The sequence below is a fragment of the Leptonychotes weddellii genome, chromosome 1 (assembly GCF_054177405.1).
Source record: "Leptonychotes weddellii isolate Sample4059 chromosome 1, ASM5417740v2, whole genome shotgun sequence".
In the NCBI taxonomy this organism is placed as follows: Eukaryota; Metazoa; Chordata; class Mammalia; order Carnivora; family Phocidae; genus Leptonychotes; species Leptonychotes weddellii.
Window position 1 is genome coordinate 18,217,486 of NC_138369.1, and position 20,056 is coordinate 18,237,541.

General features: G+C 38.9%; 1 protein-coding gene and 1 non-coding gene across 3 annotated transcripts in view; both read right to left on the reverse strand.

Moving 5' to 3' along the window:
• The window catches only part of DCP1A (decapping mRNA 1A), a 56,965-nt gene extending 38,463 nt beyond the window's left edge, over window positions 1-18,502 (reverse strand). Inside the window, exons 1-3 of one of the 2 annotated variants that reach the window (XM_006747059.3) lie at window positions 18,322-18,502; window positions 15,266-15,306; window positions 12,735-12,862 (exon numbers count right to left, since the gene is read on the reverse strand). In XM_006747059.3, coding sequence (XP_006747122.2) covers window positions 12,735-12,862; window positions 15,266-15,306; window positions 18,322-18,456 — 304 coding nt within the window. In that variant the 5' untranslated portion in view covers window positions 18,457-18,502. The remainder of the gene's footprint in view (window positions 1-12,734; window positions 12,863-15,265; window positions 15,307-18,321) is intronic. The other variant, XM_081819160.1, reaches the window with a different exon arrangement.
• On the reverse strand, window positions 67-197 carry LOC115936896 (small nucleolar RNA SNORA63). The gene has a single exon (XR_004072276.1). It is a non-coding gene; the product is annotated as a small nucleolar RNA SNORA63 (small nucleolar RNA).
• Window positions 18,503-20,056: the final 1,554 nt, after the last annotated feature.

The following is a 20,056-nucleotide window of genomic DNA, read 5'->3' on the forward strand; positions in this document are numbered from 1 at the left end:
CGAAGGCAGACGCTTAATGACTGAGCCACCCAGGCGCCCCTCAAGTCAGTGTTTTACTTGGTAAACATGTCTGAGACCATGCATCCCTGGCTGCTAAGCACCATGGCGGACAGGGCTAGAAAGGTAACAGCTTTATTTTGAGCAGGGGGCAAAGACAAGGCAGCACTTTACAGCTACATTGTAACTAGATCCTGCATTCCTTTGCTTTTTAAATGATGGCATCTTTTGAAAGTGTGAAAAACGAGACTGACAAAGATTAAAGGTATTAGGTCATTTAATATTGAGAATTTTTAAAAAGCTGAGGGGCAAGAGGTTTCCATTTCCCCAGAGCCCTGTTTGAAGATCTAGCAGCCTAATATGATTTGATGTTACACCTCACACTGCTTCTCATCTGGAATGGTGTATGGCACACAGAAGATCAAGAAAACCCAAATTAATTTGGAGCCTTTGTAAAATCCCTTGAGACTTTTTGAGATGCTGTGAAATGTCACAAAAACAGAGCTGGGAATCACTCTCATGCACATGTTGTCTTTTTGATTCATTTATTATTTAGATCTGACCTACTTTCTAAAAGGATTTGAGGAGGTTGGAGATTTTCTCAGTATGGTGCCAAGCAGAAAAGGGGCTTTGATATAAGCTTTTTGGCAATGATGTTAAGAGTTATAAAATTTCTAAAGAGGAGACTGACAAAAATGCCCTACACCGGGAAAGAAAAACTAGAAAATGTGCTTTGAATACAGCCAAAAACATTTATTCTAGACATAGGGAAAATCCTTCTGATTACAAAAGTAATGTAAAAATGGAATAGATTATATAAACACCTGCCCTGGCTAGTGAAAAAGCAAATGCCCCTGCCTGGACAGATCATTTCCTTTAAGACAAGAATAAGCCTGATGGCCCCACGTCAACATTGAAAGGTTTGGAAAGAGAAAGAAGAAAAAGGCTCTGGAGTGGAAAGTAGAACACACACATACAGGAAAAAGGGTATGGAGCCAAAGCCTGCCCGACCTAGGATTCTGATAGGAGATTATGGTAGATGGCAAACAGGCAGGCAAGGAAACTCCACGAATCTGTACAAATGGCTGGTAAATGTGATTCAGTCACCTCAGCAGCACACCTATTCTGGCCAAAACACAGCTTAAAACACCAATGAACACTAACATGGTAGAGAAAGAGTACACTTTCTAAAATTTAAATTGCAATGTCTATTTATTGAACACTGATTAAAAGACATAGGCCAGGACATTTTAAACTGCTATTCTGCAAGCTCGCTTGTTTATTATTTTAAAATTTGGTACCCTTCTCTAAATTAAATCAAGTCTGAAACTATTTACCGGCAATACCGCTTCCACAGTCCCTTTTAACACTGTAGTTTTAGTATAGGATTCAGACACATGAAATGATCATTGAATTTTTGGAGGGAAATTACGAAAATAAACCCAAGAATATCACAACTGTTCATTCCTAATTACAAACTTTCTATTCCTAAATAATGGGCACCCCAAATAAAACAGAGAGTCACACTAGGGTTTTACGTGTGCTGCTAGGGCTGGTTGCCATGACTGCCACACAGTACTCACCACTCCTTATGGCAGAGCCTCTCCTAGGTGTGTACTGCAAGTGATTATGGGTATGCCAAATGCTGGACCTGTCCATCCCCAGTGGTCTATCCATCCCAGCGTCCCACACAGAAATGATCATTTTTATGTATCATAAGGGACAATAAAGGGTGGGAAGCATGGTCCCTGGCCTCCACGGAATCTTGTGGGCTCCCCAAAAATCTACACGTAGCGCTTTGGGAAATAGTTCAGATAGTGGTGTAGGAAAAGGGGGACCTTCTTTTCTCTCCTTTCCCTAATTAACTTCTCTGCTACATATTTTTCTACCATTTTACTAAGCGATCATCCAAACCAGGGCTATAAGGCAAATGTCCACGAGCATCACCCAAACCAGGGTGTAGTGGGATCTGAGAGGTTGTGGTGCACATGCCCCACCCAGAGCTCCTGCTGACTCCCAGTGCTTGCAGGGATGCAGGTGCTGTGTGGCCTTCACAAGAAGGAAAGCTAGAAATCCGTGTGTGTGTGTGGGTGTGTAAAATATCCTTATTTTTAAATGTTGGTAGCAAATGCTTATCTCATGCCTTTCTTTTAATTAAAAAAAAAAAAAAAATGCTGTGCATGCCTGAAGTAGTGACTCTGTAAGTAGCTCAGAGCTGCCTGGATCCTCCAGGGGATTGAACCCCAAGGGCTCAGTCTTAAGGTTTCTTCCGCCCACTCCAGAGTGGCTTCAAATCTTCTTGGACTAGTGGCTACTCTGTTTTAATTTTTACCTCCACAGTGAACTTCACTTTGTAAACACAAGATGAAAATCTATATACATACATACTAAGAACACATTTCTGCCATTTAGCTATAAAGTAATGGTTGCTTTCCTTTGTGAGTTCTCAAAAGAGAAAACATTAATTATTTAAAAGAGATAAATGGTGCATACACTGTTAACTTTTAAAACATTTATAATTAGGATAACACCACATACACACAAAATAGTTAAAACTGCTTTTTACCTGACAACACTATTTTAGGGGGGAAAAAAGCCAGTACTTAGGGAGACACACTGGAAAGAATCTCCTTTGGAAATCTGGAAATGTTCATGGACTTAGGAACAAAGTTAACCAGAAGGTACCTGGGTAGAGGCTCCCCTAGAGGCTCTCCTAGAAGACTCAACAGTGGCCTACGATAGATAAAAAGCCATACAGACATTTGAAACTTGTGACCTGACAGCACCACCAGGTCAGTCCGGGAGTCTAAGTCACTCTTTGTTTTCATGGTGTTTTTACCTCTTCAGTCTACTAACGTGGCAACAGCAAGGCTCTTTCCTTATCTTTGTCCAGAAGGCCAGATTAATGCAGTTGCCACAGATCCTTTCTCCTTCCCTGATAACAGAGTCACACCAACCATAGTGGTGCTGCTGCTGATGGTGGAAGACTGTCTTTCTCCAGGCTGGTCAAGAAGCACCGTGCTGAATTCAAAGATCACAGAGAATGGACTGTGGAGCTTTTAAAATTGTTTATAAATTCCTCTTTTAGTTTGGAGGTAGAAGTCACATTTTTTGACTTGACAAATTGTAAACTTCTCTTGCAAGGACATTTCCTGTACTGTGCTTTAAGTCTTAAGATTTGTGCAAATGCCAATAGCCACCTACCATCTCTACTGTTCTGAGTCTTGCCCTTGAACTGAGAAAGGGCAAGCAGAGACAAAAAAAACTACAGTATTTCTTCTACTAAAACTTTCCATTTGGCAGCTGCATTTTCAACACTATGGAAATGAATCACCCTGCCTTTTCTAGTGATCTAATTTTAATTAAAAATGTTCTCTATCAAGAGACTGATGCCCGATATAAAGGAAAAGTTGTAAGTGAAGTGGAAACAAAGGGGTACTTCTCACAGGCTTTTGGAGGTAAGTTCTTAAAAATATTAAATAGTAATTATATTTTTATTTTCAATTGCTTGTTACAGTGATTTGTTGTTGTTAAGCAGGTTATAGGGCAACATACTTTGTTCATTTTGTCAAAAGTACTTTGGGATTATAGAAAACATTTGAAAATATGAAAAGTGGTATTCATTGGGAGATCTATGCCTTAAGGTGCTGGATGGAGGAAACATAACAATTGTCCTTGTTTCTTTCAGTAAAAAAAAAAAAAGAAAAAAAAAAAGAGCCAAGTCTAACATGCACATAAAGTAAAATAATGTTATTTTTTTGGCTAAAACCACAATCACACATTGGTATAAGGAGGGAATAAAGTTAGGTCTGAGAAAAGAAAATCTAGACTGTATACTCCTTCTAATTAATGGATCAGTGTTGCTGCTAAAAATGATCAGGAGAAGAAAAAAAACCAACAATGTAAATACCACCCAGTCTCTCTGGTGGATCAGATTTTCACTAGTACTGGCCTAATCATTCATTCAAATTTACAGCTGATAATTTTCTAATCATAAATCTTAAATAATTTTTATCATTAATTAACAGAGCTGTTTTAGGAATAAATATTCATAGCACTGGGATTAATATAGTAACATATTTCATTAAGAATCTTCACCCTTACCAGAAAGGTAGAGTTCTGACACTAAAAGTTCTAACATAATTTAATGACTTCTGCTTATAATTCTCTAAGAAAATACAACAGAACCTCAGGACTAAAGAGATAACTAAAATTCTTTAGAAGTACACAACAGTTTTATCAAAATGGTACAGTGCTTGGTAGAGTACTTGGTAAATGACAGATGTTCAATAAATATCACTGAATAAGATGTATGTCTGAGTTAATCAGACTGTTTGTTTAAAAACAATGTAAAAGACAATACTGAAATAGTTTTTGCAAAAGGAAATCATTAAATGCCAGAATTTACTTTAGAGAGCTTAATGGGACCACAAACCTTTACTTTAATATTTTCAATTAACCAAGTTACAATGTAGACTGCCTAGCTGTAACAAAGAGAAAAACCAGTTTTGCTTGCTTTTACTTTTTTGATTCATGTACCAAATTTTGGATTAAAAAAACCTGCTCAGAACCCTTTACAGAGGGGTGCCTGGGTAGCTCAGTCATTAAGCGTCTGCCTTCGGCTCAGGTCATGATCCCAGGGTCCTGGGATTGAGCCCCGCATCGGGCTCCCTGCTCGGCAGGAAGCCTGCTTCTCCCTCTCCCATTCCCCCTGCTTGTGTTCCCTCTCTCTCACTGTGTCTCTCTCTGTCAAATAAATAAATAAAATCTTTTTTTTTTTAAAAAAAGAACCCTTTACAGAAGCAACCCTCTCAGGTCCCCACCCTCTTCAGGAGCTTTGTACTAACACTTTACACGGTGCTCAATCAACTTTGCTTTGCTGCCCACCCCAAAAAAAACAAAAAAAAAACCCTTTACAGAATATTCTTGGGGCATTTTAGAATTAAGTCATAACGAGGTGCCCACAGAAGTAGAAATCAAAGGGAAAGCACCTTCTAGGACAAACATACTTAGTAAGGTACGTTGCTTGTAGCAGGTGCTTGTCAAATGCTTGCTCAAAGAATGAATAGTGGATAACAGAAGCATGATCTCCTCACTGCACAAATCCCTGTGGAGATAAGTGTCCTGTGATAAAGTCAGAAATGTAGAGATCCTACATCTGCTTTTTCAGAGGCCAGTCTCTATATGGAGAATAACTGTCCTGATACCATTTTCTGAATAGGACATTCCTCTTAGCATTTTCTTTAGATGTGATGGGAAAGATTTTAAACTACTGACCCAACATTTTATTGTTTGTGAGTGTATTCAGATATATTTATTCCTGGAGAAGTTTTGTTATACTATGTTTTTTTCCTCGGAAACTGTATATATAATCTAAGTTTTAAATGTATAGGCAAAAAGTTCTTCATAGTGATTTGTTTTTAAAAAATGTGTATTCCCTATATTTAGTTGCAATACATAAAAAATATATACATTATTCCTAATATTGCCCATTATGCTCCTCCCCTTTTGTTGTTGTTGGATCAATCAGGCCATATGGGAGTTTTTGTCGTTGATTGTGTTCTGTTGTTCTACTGCAATTTCTATGTTCTGCAGTTAATTGCTACTCATCTGTATTTTCCTTCAACTTAACCCAGATTTCTCTTTTTTCTTAACTTCTTGGGCTCGGAGGCCTACATATGGTAATTTTTATAAAATTCTAGTATGTATTTGAAAAAAAATGCAAATTCTCAAACTGCTGGAAGCAGGGCTCTTTATATGCTCATTAGACCAAATTTAACTATACTGTTTAAATATCTCATAATCATCTGCTTTATCTGTCACTTACTGAGGTGGCCTGTTAAAATCTCCCATGATGATTGGAATTTTTAACTTCTGATATGTATTTCTGACATATACTAGGTATGTACTAGTTTGGAATAATTTTATCTTCTAGGTAATTCATTCCTCTTATCATTATGCGGCAACTTTCACCCCGATGTCTTTCACCTGAAATCTATCACGTGTGACTAACAGCTATGGCAGCCTTGTTTGGTTAACAGTTGCCTGACACGCTGCATTCTATCTCTTTACTTTCAATCTTTCCAGGTTTTTGAGTTTTAAGTTTTTTGAAAACATTATTCACAAATTCTGTATCTTCATCCAGTCCCAGAATCTCTTTTAACTGGCAATTTTAGTACACTTAACATTTTGTTCTAGTTATTGACTTCTTTATTCCTGCCATTTTACGTTGGGCTTTCTATTTCCCGTGGTGTTCATTCACTTTTTTCCCCACCCTGGTTTGTACTGGTTTAAAAGACCCCTATGTTTGTTTTGCAGTGGTTATCCTGAATCATTTGAACACACACAGATTGATTTAAATCTATGGTTAATCAATTTATCTCTTCTCACCCCAGTTGTGGGATGCTTTAGGTCTGAAGAGCTTTTACCTGATGCTGTTGGTGTCTAGTATTTTTGCTTCACCTTTTTAACTAGTCATTTCACTGTCTTATATAGTCCATGCTTATTTTGATTTATTTCCTTTACCTTGTTCATTAGTTTGTAAAGTTCATTTCTTTCTTTTGTGCTCAATTTTCTTCTTTTTTTCCTTTAAGGAGCCTCCATGCCCAGTGTGGAGTCCAATGCGGAGCTTGAACTCAGAACCCTGAGATCAAGACCCGAGCTGAGATCAAGTCGGCTGCTTAACCGACTGAGCCACCCAGGCACCCCACAATTTTTTTTTTTTTTTAAAGATTTTATTTATTCATTTGAGACACAGAGATAGAGAGTATGAGCAGGGGGAGAGGCAGAGGGAGAGGGAGAAGCAGGCTCCCCACAGAGCCAGGAACCCGATGTGGGGTTCGATCCCAGGACCCTGGCATCATGACCTGAGCTGAAGGCAGACGCTTAACCATCTGAGCCCCCCAGGCGCCCCCCCCCCCAATTTTCTTATTTCTGAGCCAAATTAAATACAATTAAGAATTCAGTTGCTTTAGGAGCATTTCAAGAGCTCAACAGCCTCATGTGCCTAGTGGCTACTGTACTAGACAGTGCTGCTTTAGAAGCACCTACAGCAAGGGGCTGCTAAAGGCAAAAGCTCTGTTTTTGTTGAAAAATGTCTTTATTTTGTTCTCCTGAATTACTGAAGTATGGGTTGTTTTTTCCTCAGTACTCTTATTCCTTTGTCTTCCAAACTCAGTAGCTGCAACTAAATATGCTGGCAGTCTAACTGGTGCTCTTTGTAACTAATCAATCTCAAGTAGCCTTTGGTTGCTTGTCTCTTTGTGTTATTTCTTTCTACTTATTATGCCTGGTGTCTTCTTCTACTGCCTATATCTGAGATTTATGACTTTTGAATATTCTAGAAAATTCTTAGTTATAATCTCTTTAAATAGTCTCTCTCAAATCTATTTTATCTTTCTGAAATTCTTCTCTGTTATGTGTTAGACTTTCCAATTCTATCCTTCTGGCCATATTTTCCATTTCCTTTCCTTTCTTGGATGAATTCTGGGTAATTCCCTCAGACGTCTCTTCCAGTTCCCCAATCCTTTCTGTTGTTACAAATTAACTGCTGAGTCCAGTAGAGAGTTTATTTCAATAATAATTAAAATTTTAATTTCTAGAAATTCAACTTTGTTATTTTTCAAATCTGTCACTTTTTAAATAATCTACACCTGACATTTACATCCATTAAAGTCTCTATCTGATCATTTCATTAACTAAAATTTTGGGGAAGGGCTGGCTAATCCTGCTGTTTGTTGTATTCTACCTTTCACTGAGTGTGAATTATTTCCTTGTATATTTAGTAATTTTGGACCATGAGGCTTGTCGATGAGATCCCTGGGCAATCTGGGTGTCTCTCCAGAAGGATTTTGCATTTGCTTTTGCCAGGTGTCCTAGAGTACTCACCGGCTGAGAAGCAATCTTTATGTTAATATTTTGGCCTGGGTAAGAAATTTTACCCAGTGAATGGTACAACCTGAACTCCAAATCCGTATGAGAAAGCTCATGGTTACAATTATTCAGGGGAAACACTTTCCCTGTTACCCAGAGCCCACACTGAGATAGATAAGCTTGCCTTGTCCTTCTCCTCGGTTGGTGGGCTAATATTTTTCTAATTAATTCATATGGTGCTCATTAGGGGACCTGGCTGTATGTATGTATGGGTGTCTCAGCTCAACCTCTCCAGCCGTGAGAGCTCAAGGCCCTGTCTCCTGACTCCATGTAATTGTCATGGGACCCTTATATGAAGGAGAGCTCCATACCTAAGAACCCCTGACAGCTGGCAGCCAGCGCTGGTTTATAAGCTTCTCACTTCCACTTCCAGCCTTCACTCTGATGTTGGCCCACTGAAATGTCCCCTGTTCTCTTTTTAGCTAAGCTATGCATTTAGTATTTTATACAGCATTTCTAAATGTTCGCAGGAGAAAGATTTCCTGCCATGACATTGCTGGACAGGAGTTGAAGGATTATTTTCTTTGATGTGCCTATGCCATAGAAGTCCTAGAAGTTCACAGTCTCCCAAGAATGATTTTATAAGGCAGTGAGTAGAATGGATTTTCTTTACAAATGGAAACAGAAGATCAGCAGATTGATAGTAATGCCTATATGTTTAAACAGCAAAAAAACTGCTTCTTCAACAAATCAAAGATAAAATTAAAACTATCATCAATGTTTTTTAGGGAGAGGTGTCCACAAATTAAACATCATTACATTAATACAAAGTTTTAGCTGGGAGGGTGCTATGTATTCCGGTATATGCTCAAAATAAACACCATGACCCACTCACTGATCAGAACTGCTGCTGTTAAGAGTTTAAAAAAAATCTGTACACTGTAAGATTTCTCATTTTTAACATGTATATATTTTCAACTTATCATACCTCAGGCTGCCCAGTAATGGCCCCTATAACATCTGAAAATAGTATCTATAAAGATAAACAGAGTCTTCAGCTTGTCATGGTGCTAGTCAGAAGGGACAGGAAGAAGGACACTATGAGCCTGTGTTATAAGAGAACCTGGATAATATTAAAATCCTCATGACTCTCTCACTACAAAGATAATTTGGCTTGGGTCCACGATGGAGACACAGTCTGTAATATTTTATATTTGTAAGTGCCTGACAAAATACCTTCATGTATATGATGCCCTTTTAAGATAAGTAGGTCAGATCAGTGGTTTACGTGATTTATCCAAGGTTACAGCCCGAAAATGGCAAAGCCTAGAATAGAATTCTTTTCTGAAAATTAAATTGCATGCCAAAAGAGTGTTACCATGGCAAAGCCCCCCTCAGGGATATCTTCTGCAGCTTTCGTATCTAGAAATCATTTATAAATTTTAAAAAAGAATGACTAAATGAGAGGCCTAAAAATCGAATCCAAAGCTCCCCTACCCTAGTGCTTGTTCAATTCAGGTATGGCACAACAAAAGGGAGTGTGTGAGCAGGGGTTCATGCTTTATAGACTTCTGCTGTCCAATATGGTAGCCACTAGCCACATATGGCTACTTAAAATGCAAACTAATTAAATTAAATAAACTAAAAAAGAAAAGAAAATTTCTTGGTTGCACTAGCCACACTTTGAGTGCTCAACAGTCACATGTAGCTGCTCTTTGGGATGGGACTGATACAGAGCGTTTCCATTATCGCAGAGTAGTACGGGTCAGCCTCACGCTAGAATGTGGATTGATGAAGTAAGTAATTTTATTGTGGCAGCCTAGTAGAAAGAACACGGGCTTCGAAGATTTGAATTCTGCCTATGTCACTTACAACCTTTGTGATTCCTGAGCAAGTTTCTTAACTTCTCTGGGACTCCTGTTTCCTCAATATAAGTCAGAAATAAGGTGTTAGGAACTACACTTTTGCTTAATTAACTACAGAATCTGCAGTCTTCCCAACCCTCACTGCAGCCCTATAAGGGTCTCCTGGCTGCCCAAAGGCCCTTGATCAGTATAGAAATATACTGCTTCCAAAAAACAGAATCACCAAACCTAAGCCCTTGGCTAGTGTAAGCATTTTCTCTGTAAGATTTTACCTTTCCCTTCGGGGGGAAAGGTGTATAAATAAATAATATACTTATAGTGTATAAAATAAACTAAAAAATGAGATCAAATGAAACAATTAGAACTAGAAAAAATTATAGTTCAATTTTCCATTAACTCTAAAAAGTGATTTGAGTGAAAGAAGCTGGATCTGAAGGTGCAGTGAGCAAAATGGGTCAGGTGTCTTAGTGGTATTTCCCACAAGAAAACAACAGAAGGGCAGCTACAGAATCAGGTATAATTACCTGTATACACACTCAGACACTAATTAACTTTTTGTTTAAAGAACAAATCCCTTAACAACTCATTAGCTTGCAGACCTGACAAGACTATTTTCCACATTTAAGACTAGGTAGACAAAACACATACTCAAGAGAGGCCTTCACACTCCCGGAATCACTTTATGCTGCCTTGTCACTTCTCCCCGATACAGCTGTTCCTTTAAATACCTTCCCCAAGCTTCTCTTGTAGACTGTTTCTAATACACCCACAGTAAAAGCAAACTGATGTGCTCTTGAATTTCAAATTAGCAATACCAGAAACTGTCTGGCCTCTTAGAAGATGATTCAGTGTCTCAATTAACCAGGAAACTGGACAACCCTGGTTCTAAGGAAACCTTTGTTTTAACTTCTTGTTGAAAATCTTCCTAAAATAAAATGTATTAGTGTGCTGTTCTGCTCAAGAATATTCCAATTAACATAATAAACACTCCTGATGATTTCAGGTCTTATCATGACAACAAATTAATCTATGACACTATAGTGGGGTTAAAGTTACAGAAAATCGACACTTTTATGCTGACCTCAGGTTACACTCGAGATATTTGCTAGAGTCTCACAAAATGAAAGCTAATATTAGCTTGTTTTCTTATAATTTGCTTTCACTTCTTCCACACATGGGACTATAGAAATGTTTCCAGATAACTGAGGCTCTGATTAGTTAAATTTTGGTTAGTCGTGATTTAATTATATTTGTGTTATGTTGCACTTTCAACTCCACAGGAACCTTTGCTTGTGAAAGAAATACTATGATTCACATCAGGTTTATGCTAAATAGTAATTGAATCCATGGGCCTCTGATAATTTTCCTGACTACTTTAATAATCAAACTTGTCTTAGAAGCAATAGCTAGATTAAGTTTCAAGGTAGTAAAGAGCAGAATTAAATCAATTTCCCTTAAAAAAAACCTGGAACTGTGTTCCTCTGCAGAATTTCCCCTTCAACAGAATTTCAGCACAAAGAAAACTGCCATCTGAAGTAATTCTACTGTGAACATTAGTTTAAATAAATCCATCTGAACTTACAGGTATTAAAAAGCATTTCCAATATGCCCCCAGAAATTAAATCTCAGAAAGGAATTATCTGGACAAACAGTTCACTAAAAAAAAAAAAATCAAGAGACTATTTCACTTAGATACTTAAAAGTGAGCTGTGGAGAAGAATTCGGGGCTTCTGGCTCTGAAACAGACCTTGCCATTCCTCATTCAGGGAATTAAAAGAGGCATAATTTCCAAAGCTTTTTATATTTACACCAAAGACATTCCTCTGGTACCAGTTACCTTCTAGTCAAGTGAAATCCAAACAGTAACTTTTCCTTTTTTTATTTTTATTTTTTGTAGTAACTTCCTTTTTAAGTGAAAAGTAACATTTCTCCAGCAATCTCCTTGGATGATAGTTACAATCACTCTACGACTATAACTAGTTCTGATCTACCCACAGTCAGTGCCAAACAAACAGTCTCTCTTCTGTCCTCAAACACTCATACCTTCAACACCCTACTGAAACACAGGATTGAGGATACTTTTTAGTATCTTAACTACTTTTTCTTCTTTTTTTTTTTTTCATTAATATCTTAACTTTTTCAAAGGGCCACTCTAGTTTTGTGGACTGCATGCAACCATTCTCAAGAGCTGTACATGCCTGAAAGGACCCTGGAACTAGGGAGCAGAGAAAAGGGTTATGATTCTTGCTCTCCAACTGGGGAGCTGCCACTCACCTGAGTCTCAGCTCCCTTAACTGCTTGCCTGCCCCATATAGGTTACTGTATCATTAACATTAAGGTAAAGTAGCTCTTAGAACTTGTACCCAGAAGACACTCAATAAACAGACTGAAAAATACCACTACCAGGGCAAAGATAGTACTTCTTTGTGGACAGAAATATCGGTCCCCATCCTGTACCTCTCAAACTAAGTTCTGTTGCTCAGGGGCATGGGCAGCCAATAATTCAGTGTCCAACCAAAACAAAGGGTGAAGCTTATTTTCGTAAAACAAACAACAGGAATATGATGTAATGCTATTATATAGAAGGATATATTTAATTAAAAGAATATAAAAAGCTACTGTATATAAGAGTGTTTCAATTTTAGAAGCCCAATTTAAAAGGTTCGATCTCACTAAGAGACTCATTTATAACCTGAGTACAGATTATATATATATTTTTAAAGATTTTATTTATTTGTCAGAGAGAGCACACAAGCAGGGGGAGCGGCAGGCAGAGGGGGAAGCAGGCTCCCAGCTGAGCAAGGAGCCTGATGTGGGACTCATCCCAGGACCCTGGGATCAGGACCTGAGCTGAAGGCAGATGCTTAACTGACTGAGCCACCCAGGCGTTCTATATTTTTTACTGTAACTTGAAACTCCAAAAATAATGTGATGATAGAAACTAAAGTCACTCAATTTAAATTGTAAATATATGAACTGTAATAAAACAGATATACTCACAGCTTGCATTTCTATATAGAAGAAATGGTTCGTGGAGCTGAAATTCCAAATCTTTATTCACTGGTTCAACCAGATTGTGCATATTCAGTCGATTCACAATGGTAAAACCATGGTAAGGTGAGGCTGACCTTAGATTTAACAGAAGAAAAACACCTGTAGTCACTGTTTAATTTGTAGAAATGTTATCTCCTTCTTTATTTCCATTTCAAAGAATAACTACATTACCGCATTATACAATATTGTTGGCACTTAAAATTGTAAACAAAAAATTCAAGTCAGATCATACCCCTCCTCTTCTCAGAAGTTTCTAAGGACTTAGTTCCCCACAGTAAAGGCCAATGCCCTTACTAAGGCCAACAAGGCCTTGGCTGATGATAGGTGCCCTCCTTGCCTTTACCTCCTGTGCCTCTTCCCTTGCTTCTGCTCCAGCCACACTGAGCTCCTTACTCTCTCCCTACAGGTGTGCTTCCACCTAAAGACCTCTGCCTGGACCACTTGCCCAGAATCTAGTTGTCTTACCCCTCACAGGCTTTTCCTCAAATGTCACTTTCTCAATGACACTTAGTGGAGAACTACCCTTTCTCAGGCTCCCAGCCTGCTCTTAAGTTCAATACCTCCAACTCTCTTCTCTTTTTTTCCATACCATTTACTTATTTTTCATATTTGTCTTTCTCCACTAGAATGTAAACTCCATGCAAACTGGGAGTCTTGGCTCATTTTTTTCAGATATATCCCAAGACAGACACCTAGTAGATGTTTAATAAACATTTGCTCAACAAAAATATCACTTATTTTAAACACGGTACAGATTTGGTTTTAATAATGACTGTTCACCATTATAATCATGACTTTTTTCTTTCACCAAATAAGTCTTTCTATAGTTCTCCCGAGTTAGAGAGAAAATGCCTTGAATCCTGATAACAAACATCCTTGGTTCTCATATCAGGGTGATTCAGTACATGATTCTCGGTTCTCATATCAGGGTGATTTAGTACATGATCTTCACATGTATATAATACTTCTAGTTTCTCAATCATTTCTCTGTGTACACAGGAGAGATTTTAGAATCCTACTCTACAGATTAGGAAATAAACTCAGAATGATTAAGGCCTTTACCCAAAATCACACAAATAATGGGACCAGAATTCAGCTTTAGATTTTCAGACTCCAAATCCAGGCTTCTTCTACACTAAGGTCTCTGCAAAACAATATTCTGACATTGTGGCACACCTTTATCCAAGGTACATAAAATGTTCTCACATTTCCCAAAGAGTTTCTTTGGATTCCTTTTATTAGGATCAATACTATGTAAGCCTCCATGAATTTAATCAAGCCAAATCATTTATTATACTAAATTTTGTATTTTCTACAACCAGTGGATATGTACTATACTGTAACAATGAGGCCAGGAAAATATTTTCCAAATATCATAGATACCAAGATTCTGACAACAACTGATGAGTTTCTACAGTTTATTATAGAGATAATAAAGAACAATGAAGCAGGTGAAGGGTAAAGGCGCCCCCTCCCCCCTTTTTAAAGGAGAAAGATGAAGGATAGGGAACAAAGTGGCGAGTAATGATGAGCTGCTAGAGTTACTATGTAATATCAAAGCACTTACATATAAAGGAAGAAAAAGATCAGTATTTTTAGACAAGAACTCAAAGTTGCACGCCAAAATTTAGAGGAATATTTGACAAATTTTTGTTAATTACCATCAATGGAGAAAGGCAATCCTTAAAAGATAACTCATAATACAAAAAAAAAAGTGGGGAGGACCAGATGTGAGTAATAATTCCTGCTGAATCTCTACACTTAGAAGCCATGGGAAGGAACCCACCATAGTCAGAGCAAGACCTAAGGGAGATCCTAAGACCAAGGAACTCCATGACTATCCTTTCCCGTCAATTGCAAATTAGGAGACAAAGTTGCCTAACAAAACAAAAGCTGCAATTCCCAAACCAATCACGTTTTAGATAATTAACTCACAGAAAAATTGAAAATAAAAAATGTGCAATTGAATAATCCAGGCTTTCTAAAGGACTCTCAAACTAAGATGACACATTACTAAAGACACTGTATACAATCCAGAACTTTTTTTGTGGGGAGGGGTTCAGAAAAGGGACAGAACCAGAGTCATAAGAAGATGACTCATTTAGTAAGTACAGAATAGAGGGACTGGCCTTTCAACTACATTATTTTATATAGTTTATGTATTATATTTTTCTCTCTTTATATATGTTTAATACAGGGGGAGGGAAGAAGGCATCTATTTTAGACTCATTCATTACTAGAAAATGTTTTCTATTTTGAGACAGTTTTGCTGGGTTCCTAAGTAAGTTCTAGCTCTGTTTATTCTGAATCACAGGAAGGCTCAAAGAAGGGACATAACTTGGTTTGGATCTCACAGCCAGAAACGGAGGAAGAAGGTCAGGCAGAAAGGTTCCAACGACAACAGGGCTGAAGCACTTTATATAACACTGTTCACCATTAGATTAAAAATACATATGTATCATTTTTTTAAAGCTTACCTTCGATACACAAATAAGGTCCCTTCTATATCAGTCTTCTCCTATAATAGACAATGAGTTGATTAGTTTTTCCTCCCTATAATCCAACCCCAAATGGTCCTAATGGAGAAGTAATACTTCATGTTTAAGATAAAATTACTTATTTTTAAAATTAGTCCCTTTAGAACAGGTCAAGTAAGTCTCTTACTCCACAAACTACTGTTACCAGTTTCTTTTGTATCCTTCCTATGCTCTGGTTGCATACTAATGTATATACAATGTTCAATCCAGCAACACGTCTGTTATCTGCAGCATTTTTCTTTTTAAAATTTTAGGGTGAAAATCTTAGAATTAGCTCCCCCCCCCAGTTTCTAAAGACTATTTATTTCAGAGAGAGAGTGAGCGCGCGCCCACCTGCGGGAAGGGCAGAAGGGGAGGAAGAGGGAGAGAATCTCAAGCAGATTCTCACAACCCTGAAATCATAACCAGAGCCTAAACCGAGAGTTCGACGCTTAACCAACTGAGCCACCGAGGCGCCCCACTTTCCCTTTATAAAGCTAAAATGTCTCATCCAGATTTTTTAATTTTAAAGCCAAGCTTCTGTGTACAGCAATTCCTTCACTTTTAAAGTTTATCAAAGTTAGTACAGGGAAAAAAAAGAAAGAAAACGTTATGTTCTAGGATAGTCTGTTTTCGTTGGAGATTTTGGTGTATTTTTATGAATAGCGAATTTTGTGATTTGTTAAGAAATACTGTCAAACACAATTAGTTTTTTATTCTTAGAACTTTGTTGAAGAATCTTGAAAACTGAAGCTATACTCTGCCTTAAGGTAATTATTGTAGGACAAATAAATAATTAAAAATTTTAAGCATAAAATGAAATGTCTTGATTAAAAGTACAACTCATATTATCTTTTGTTTGCTGTGACAAGTGGACTTAGGTTTTAAACACATACAATGTTTTAAAAAACCCCAAATAACCACAGCAGCTCACAGCTTGGATAGAACCTACTTTTTTTTTTTTTTTAAGATTTTATTTATTTATTTGACAGAGAGATACACAGCGAGAGAGGGAACATGAGCAGGGGAAATGGGAGAGGGAGAAGCAGACTTCCCGCAGAGCAGGGAGCCCGATGTGGGGCTCAAGCCCAGGACCCTGGGATCACGACCTGAGCCGAAGGCAGTCGCTAAGCCACCCAGGCGCCCAGAACCTACATATTTTAATGCAATCAACAAACTGTTGTAAAACTTTAAATGCTAGTCATTCCAAATTGGGTTTGTTGGGATATAAACGTTTAAAAAATATTTATCATATTAAGAGTATTGCTCTACCTTAAGTATCATCATAAAATATTCCTTCCTAAAGATTCATAGACTTTTTCTTGCCTTTCAAATGTTAATTAGTATAAAAAATTGGCAATCAACGGTCTCACAGTGAAAGAAAACTTGCTCAAACACAACACTGTGCAAAGTTACAACTCATGGTAAAATAAAGATACAAAAGATTTTGGTTATGCTCTATGTGCTCTATGTGCCATTATCCAAATGAACAAAAAATGGCAGCTTATTTTTCAATTCAGATTATTATATCTATTCATAGTTATATGATCACAGATCATTAGAACTATTTCATATTTAAGGCAGGACTCTGCAATTTAAATTCCACAATATTCAAAGTCTGTGAAAAACTAGAAATAAAAGTCTGTTAGTCCTTGGGGATTAACATAAGAATAAAATTAATTAATTAATTAATTAATTAAAATAAAAAAAAAAAAGTCTGTTAGTCCTAAGTTCCTGCTCCAAAGTCTTCACCATTTATCTGCAATTCACATCTCACAAATTTATATGCAGACCAAATAAAAATTATTCAGAACAATTCAAACTAAGGCAATGTCTAAAACAGCTACACTAAAAAAAAAAAATCTAAAATTTTGTCCTTTGTGGCTTTCCATACCTCCTTCTCTTCCAGGAGGTGAAAGAAAGAAGATAAAACAAGAGGATTCTGAGAGCTCTCTTCATCTGAGTTAATTGTTTATAAACGTCAAATGATTTTCACAAAATTACTGATTAAATATACGTATCTGTTTTATACCATAAAGGACATATTACAATAATCTTTCAGGGTTTTGTTAGTATAAGGACTTCATTTTTTACTGAAATGTGAACGTTACTCATTTATGAACTTAATCCAACAAACATTTGCGGATTATTTGCCAAAAGTAAAGCCTAAAGCTGAATGAGTAAATTATGGAGGGTCAATTACTAGAAAGCTGGAAATTATGTTACTTTCAAACAGGGGCCAACAAGTCAGAGAACAAACCCAACGTAACTTTTCGGACCCCCTCCCGTGCAAAAAAAGCCAAAAAGTACTTAGTCGGAAGGGAGGATTCAAAGGTGACATCACCAGCAGCACGGCTGGTACGAAACACATTTACAGGGTCTCTTTTCCAAAGGTTTCAAGGGAACCCAATTAACGTGGAAGCCCTTTCCCTAAGTGCTTGAAGTCTTTTCCAAAACTCTGGAAATACTGTGTAGTTAGATAAAAGCCAGACTTATCCCCACCACCTCTCTTCCAAGAATTGAAACTAATTGGATTTCAAGCTTTAAATCCAAGTGACCTCTATGAAGGGGGCTCTTATTTATTACGTGCTTGTTGAGGGGAGAGGGCGGGTGTTTACTTTATAGATTACGTACATGTAGTTTATCTAATAACCCAAACAGATTCAAACACAATCTTTCAGGTATCTTTCTGACCCCACCGTTCTCATCCTCCCAACACGTCTGCAAAGAAGGCAGATCGCCCAGGTCTCCGGACCCGACCCCAAGGGACTGATCCTTCTCCAATCCTCTCCTCTATCGGCTTTCCCCCCAGACGTTCTGAGCCTACTTCTCTCGCTCCTCTCCCCAATTCCCCGCACCCCTGACACCCTTCAGGGACCGGCCAGTCTCTTCTCCAGTCCCTGGCCTCCCCCGTGCCGCCCTGGCCTCCCGAATCGCCCCCAACCCAGGACAGTCCGCACGGCCCCTTTAAGAGGCGGCGGCCGGGCGGACGACCTCAGCGGCCTGGCCGCACTCACCCACTGGTTGGCCTTGGGGCAGAAGGTGTACAGAGCGACCTGGCCCGTGAGGTCTGCGATGCTGGTGATGTAGGGGTCGTGTTGCTTCAGGGCCGCTAAGCTCATCTCCTGCCCAGCTCTACTCAGCGACTCCATCTTGAATTCCCGAGCCGAGCCCCTCCGGCGGGGGCGGAGTCGCGGACAGGAAGGTGCCATCGAGGCAAAGTTCCCCCAGCTGCGTCAGCACCTTCAACTTCCGCCTCTCCGCTGGGCCTCGCGGCCGGGCGGTACAACAGCTATTGTGCTCCGCTGCGTCCACGCCCACGGGCTCCGGGTTCCGGGAGCGTCAGGTTCCTGAAGTTCAAGGGTCTGGGTTGGCGTCGGCGACCGAGCTGGCAGGCGGGGGCGCAGGCCCTTCTTGTCCTCGGGGTAAAAAATGTCCTGACGGCGGCATCGAGGCTGTCCGCGAGCTTTCTCCGGGCTCATGCTCGACGCGGGGCCGCCTCGGCTTGCGCAACTGCAAGCCGGGCCGCAGAACGAATGGCCCGCTGTACCGGTGCGGGCTCCACGGTCGTGGGGGGAAAGCGCAGAGAAGCGGGGAGGGGCGGCACCCCGAAAGTCACACCCCAGATCTCCGATCTCACTAGATCACCTACGTCAGCAATTGGGTGGTTTTTTTCTGAAGGAACATTTTGGAAAAAGCCAAACTAGCCCTCCTGTAACTGCACAGGGGTGTCTTGCGCTATCCACAGTTGCTCCTTACTTGCCCTGACGCTTGCATAAGTCCTTCCATCCAGTCTTGGCAGGAGCCCGCGAAGGCGTGAATTTGTGGTGCAGCGTTTAAATTATAAAGATAGCTCGTTCTTTTAGCAAACACGTGTTAAGCATTTTAACACATTTTTAAGAGCCGGGTGCTAGCTAAAGAGTGAAACAAGGCACGGAGACTATAGGGAACTCTGTTCACCACCACTCGACTTGTTAAAAGAACATTTTCTTATGTGGAAAAGATACCTCAGTGGAATCGAATTTTTGAAAGGGAAAAAAAACCCGTCATATTTGTATTGTTTTTGATTTTTACATCCCAGGACCGTTGGTTAATGGAAAGAATATAATGTCTTAGATTCTTTGCAGTATCACCTAAGAAGCTTGTATAAATGCAGATTAGGAAATGTGCCATTCATTTGCTGTGCATTAAGCAAGTATTTATTGAACCTTTAGGGGTGAGTAGGAGTTCATCAGAGAAGAAAGGCAAGGGAGCTCTTTCATTTTACAGTCTAATGGTGAGGTAGGGAAGGTGTGGTCATCCTCATTTGATGGATGATTTAATTGAAGCTGGGTGGAGACATCACTGGCTCAGAGTCCCATACTAGTCTGGGTGGTGGGGGAACCTAGTATTAGAATCCAGAGACTCCTTCCTTCCCCCAGAGTCCTTTCCTCTACACCGTGGCTACCTTTCTTCATCCTTGAGAATGAGTCTTACTCCCCTCCACCTACTTGCAATCCAATATTTAAAAATCTATACCCTAATTAAAAAAATTATGTATTTTTTGAATACGTAATATGAGCCCTTGGAATAAAATTCGAAGACACAACTGAAACTAAGAAAAGTAGGTTTTTCTTCTTTTGAAAATTATTATTTTATTAAGGTATAGTTGACATATAACATTGTATTAGTTTCAGGTGTACAGTATAATGATTTGATATTTGTATATATTGCAAAATGATCAAACTATAGTCCAGCTAACCTCTATCACCA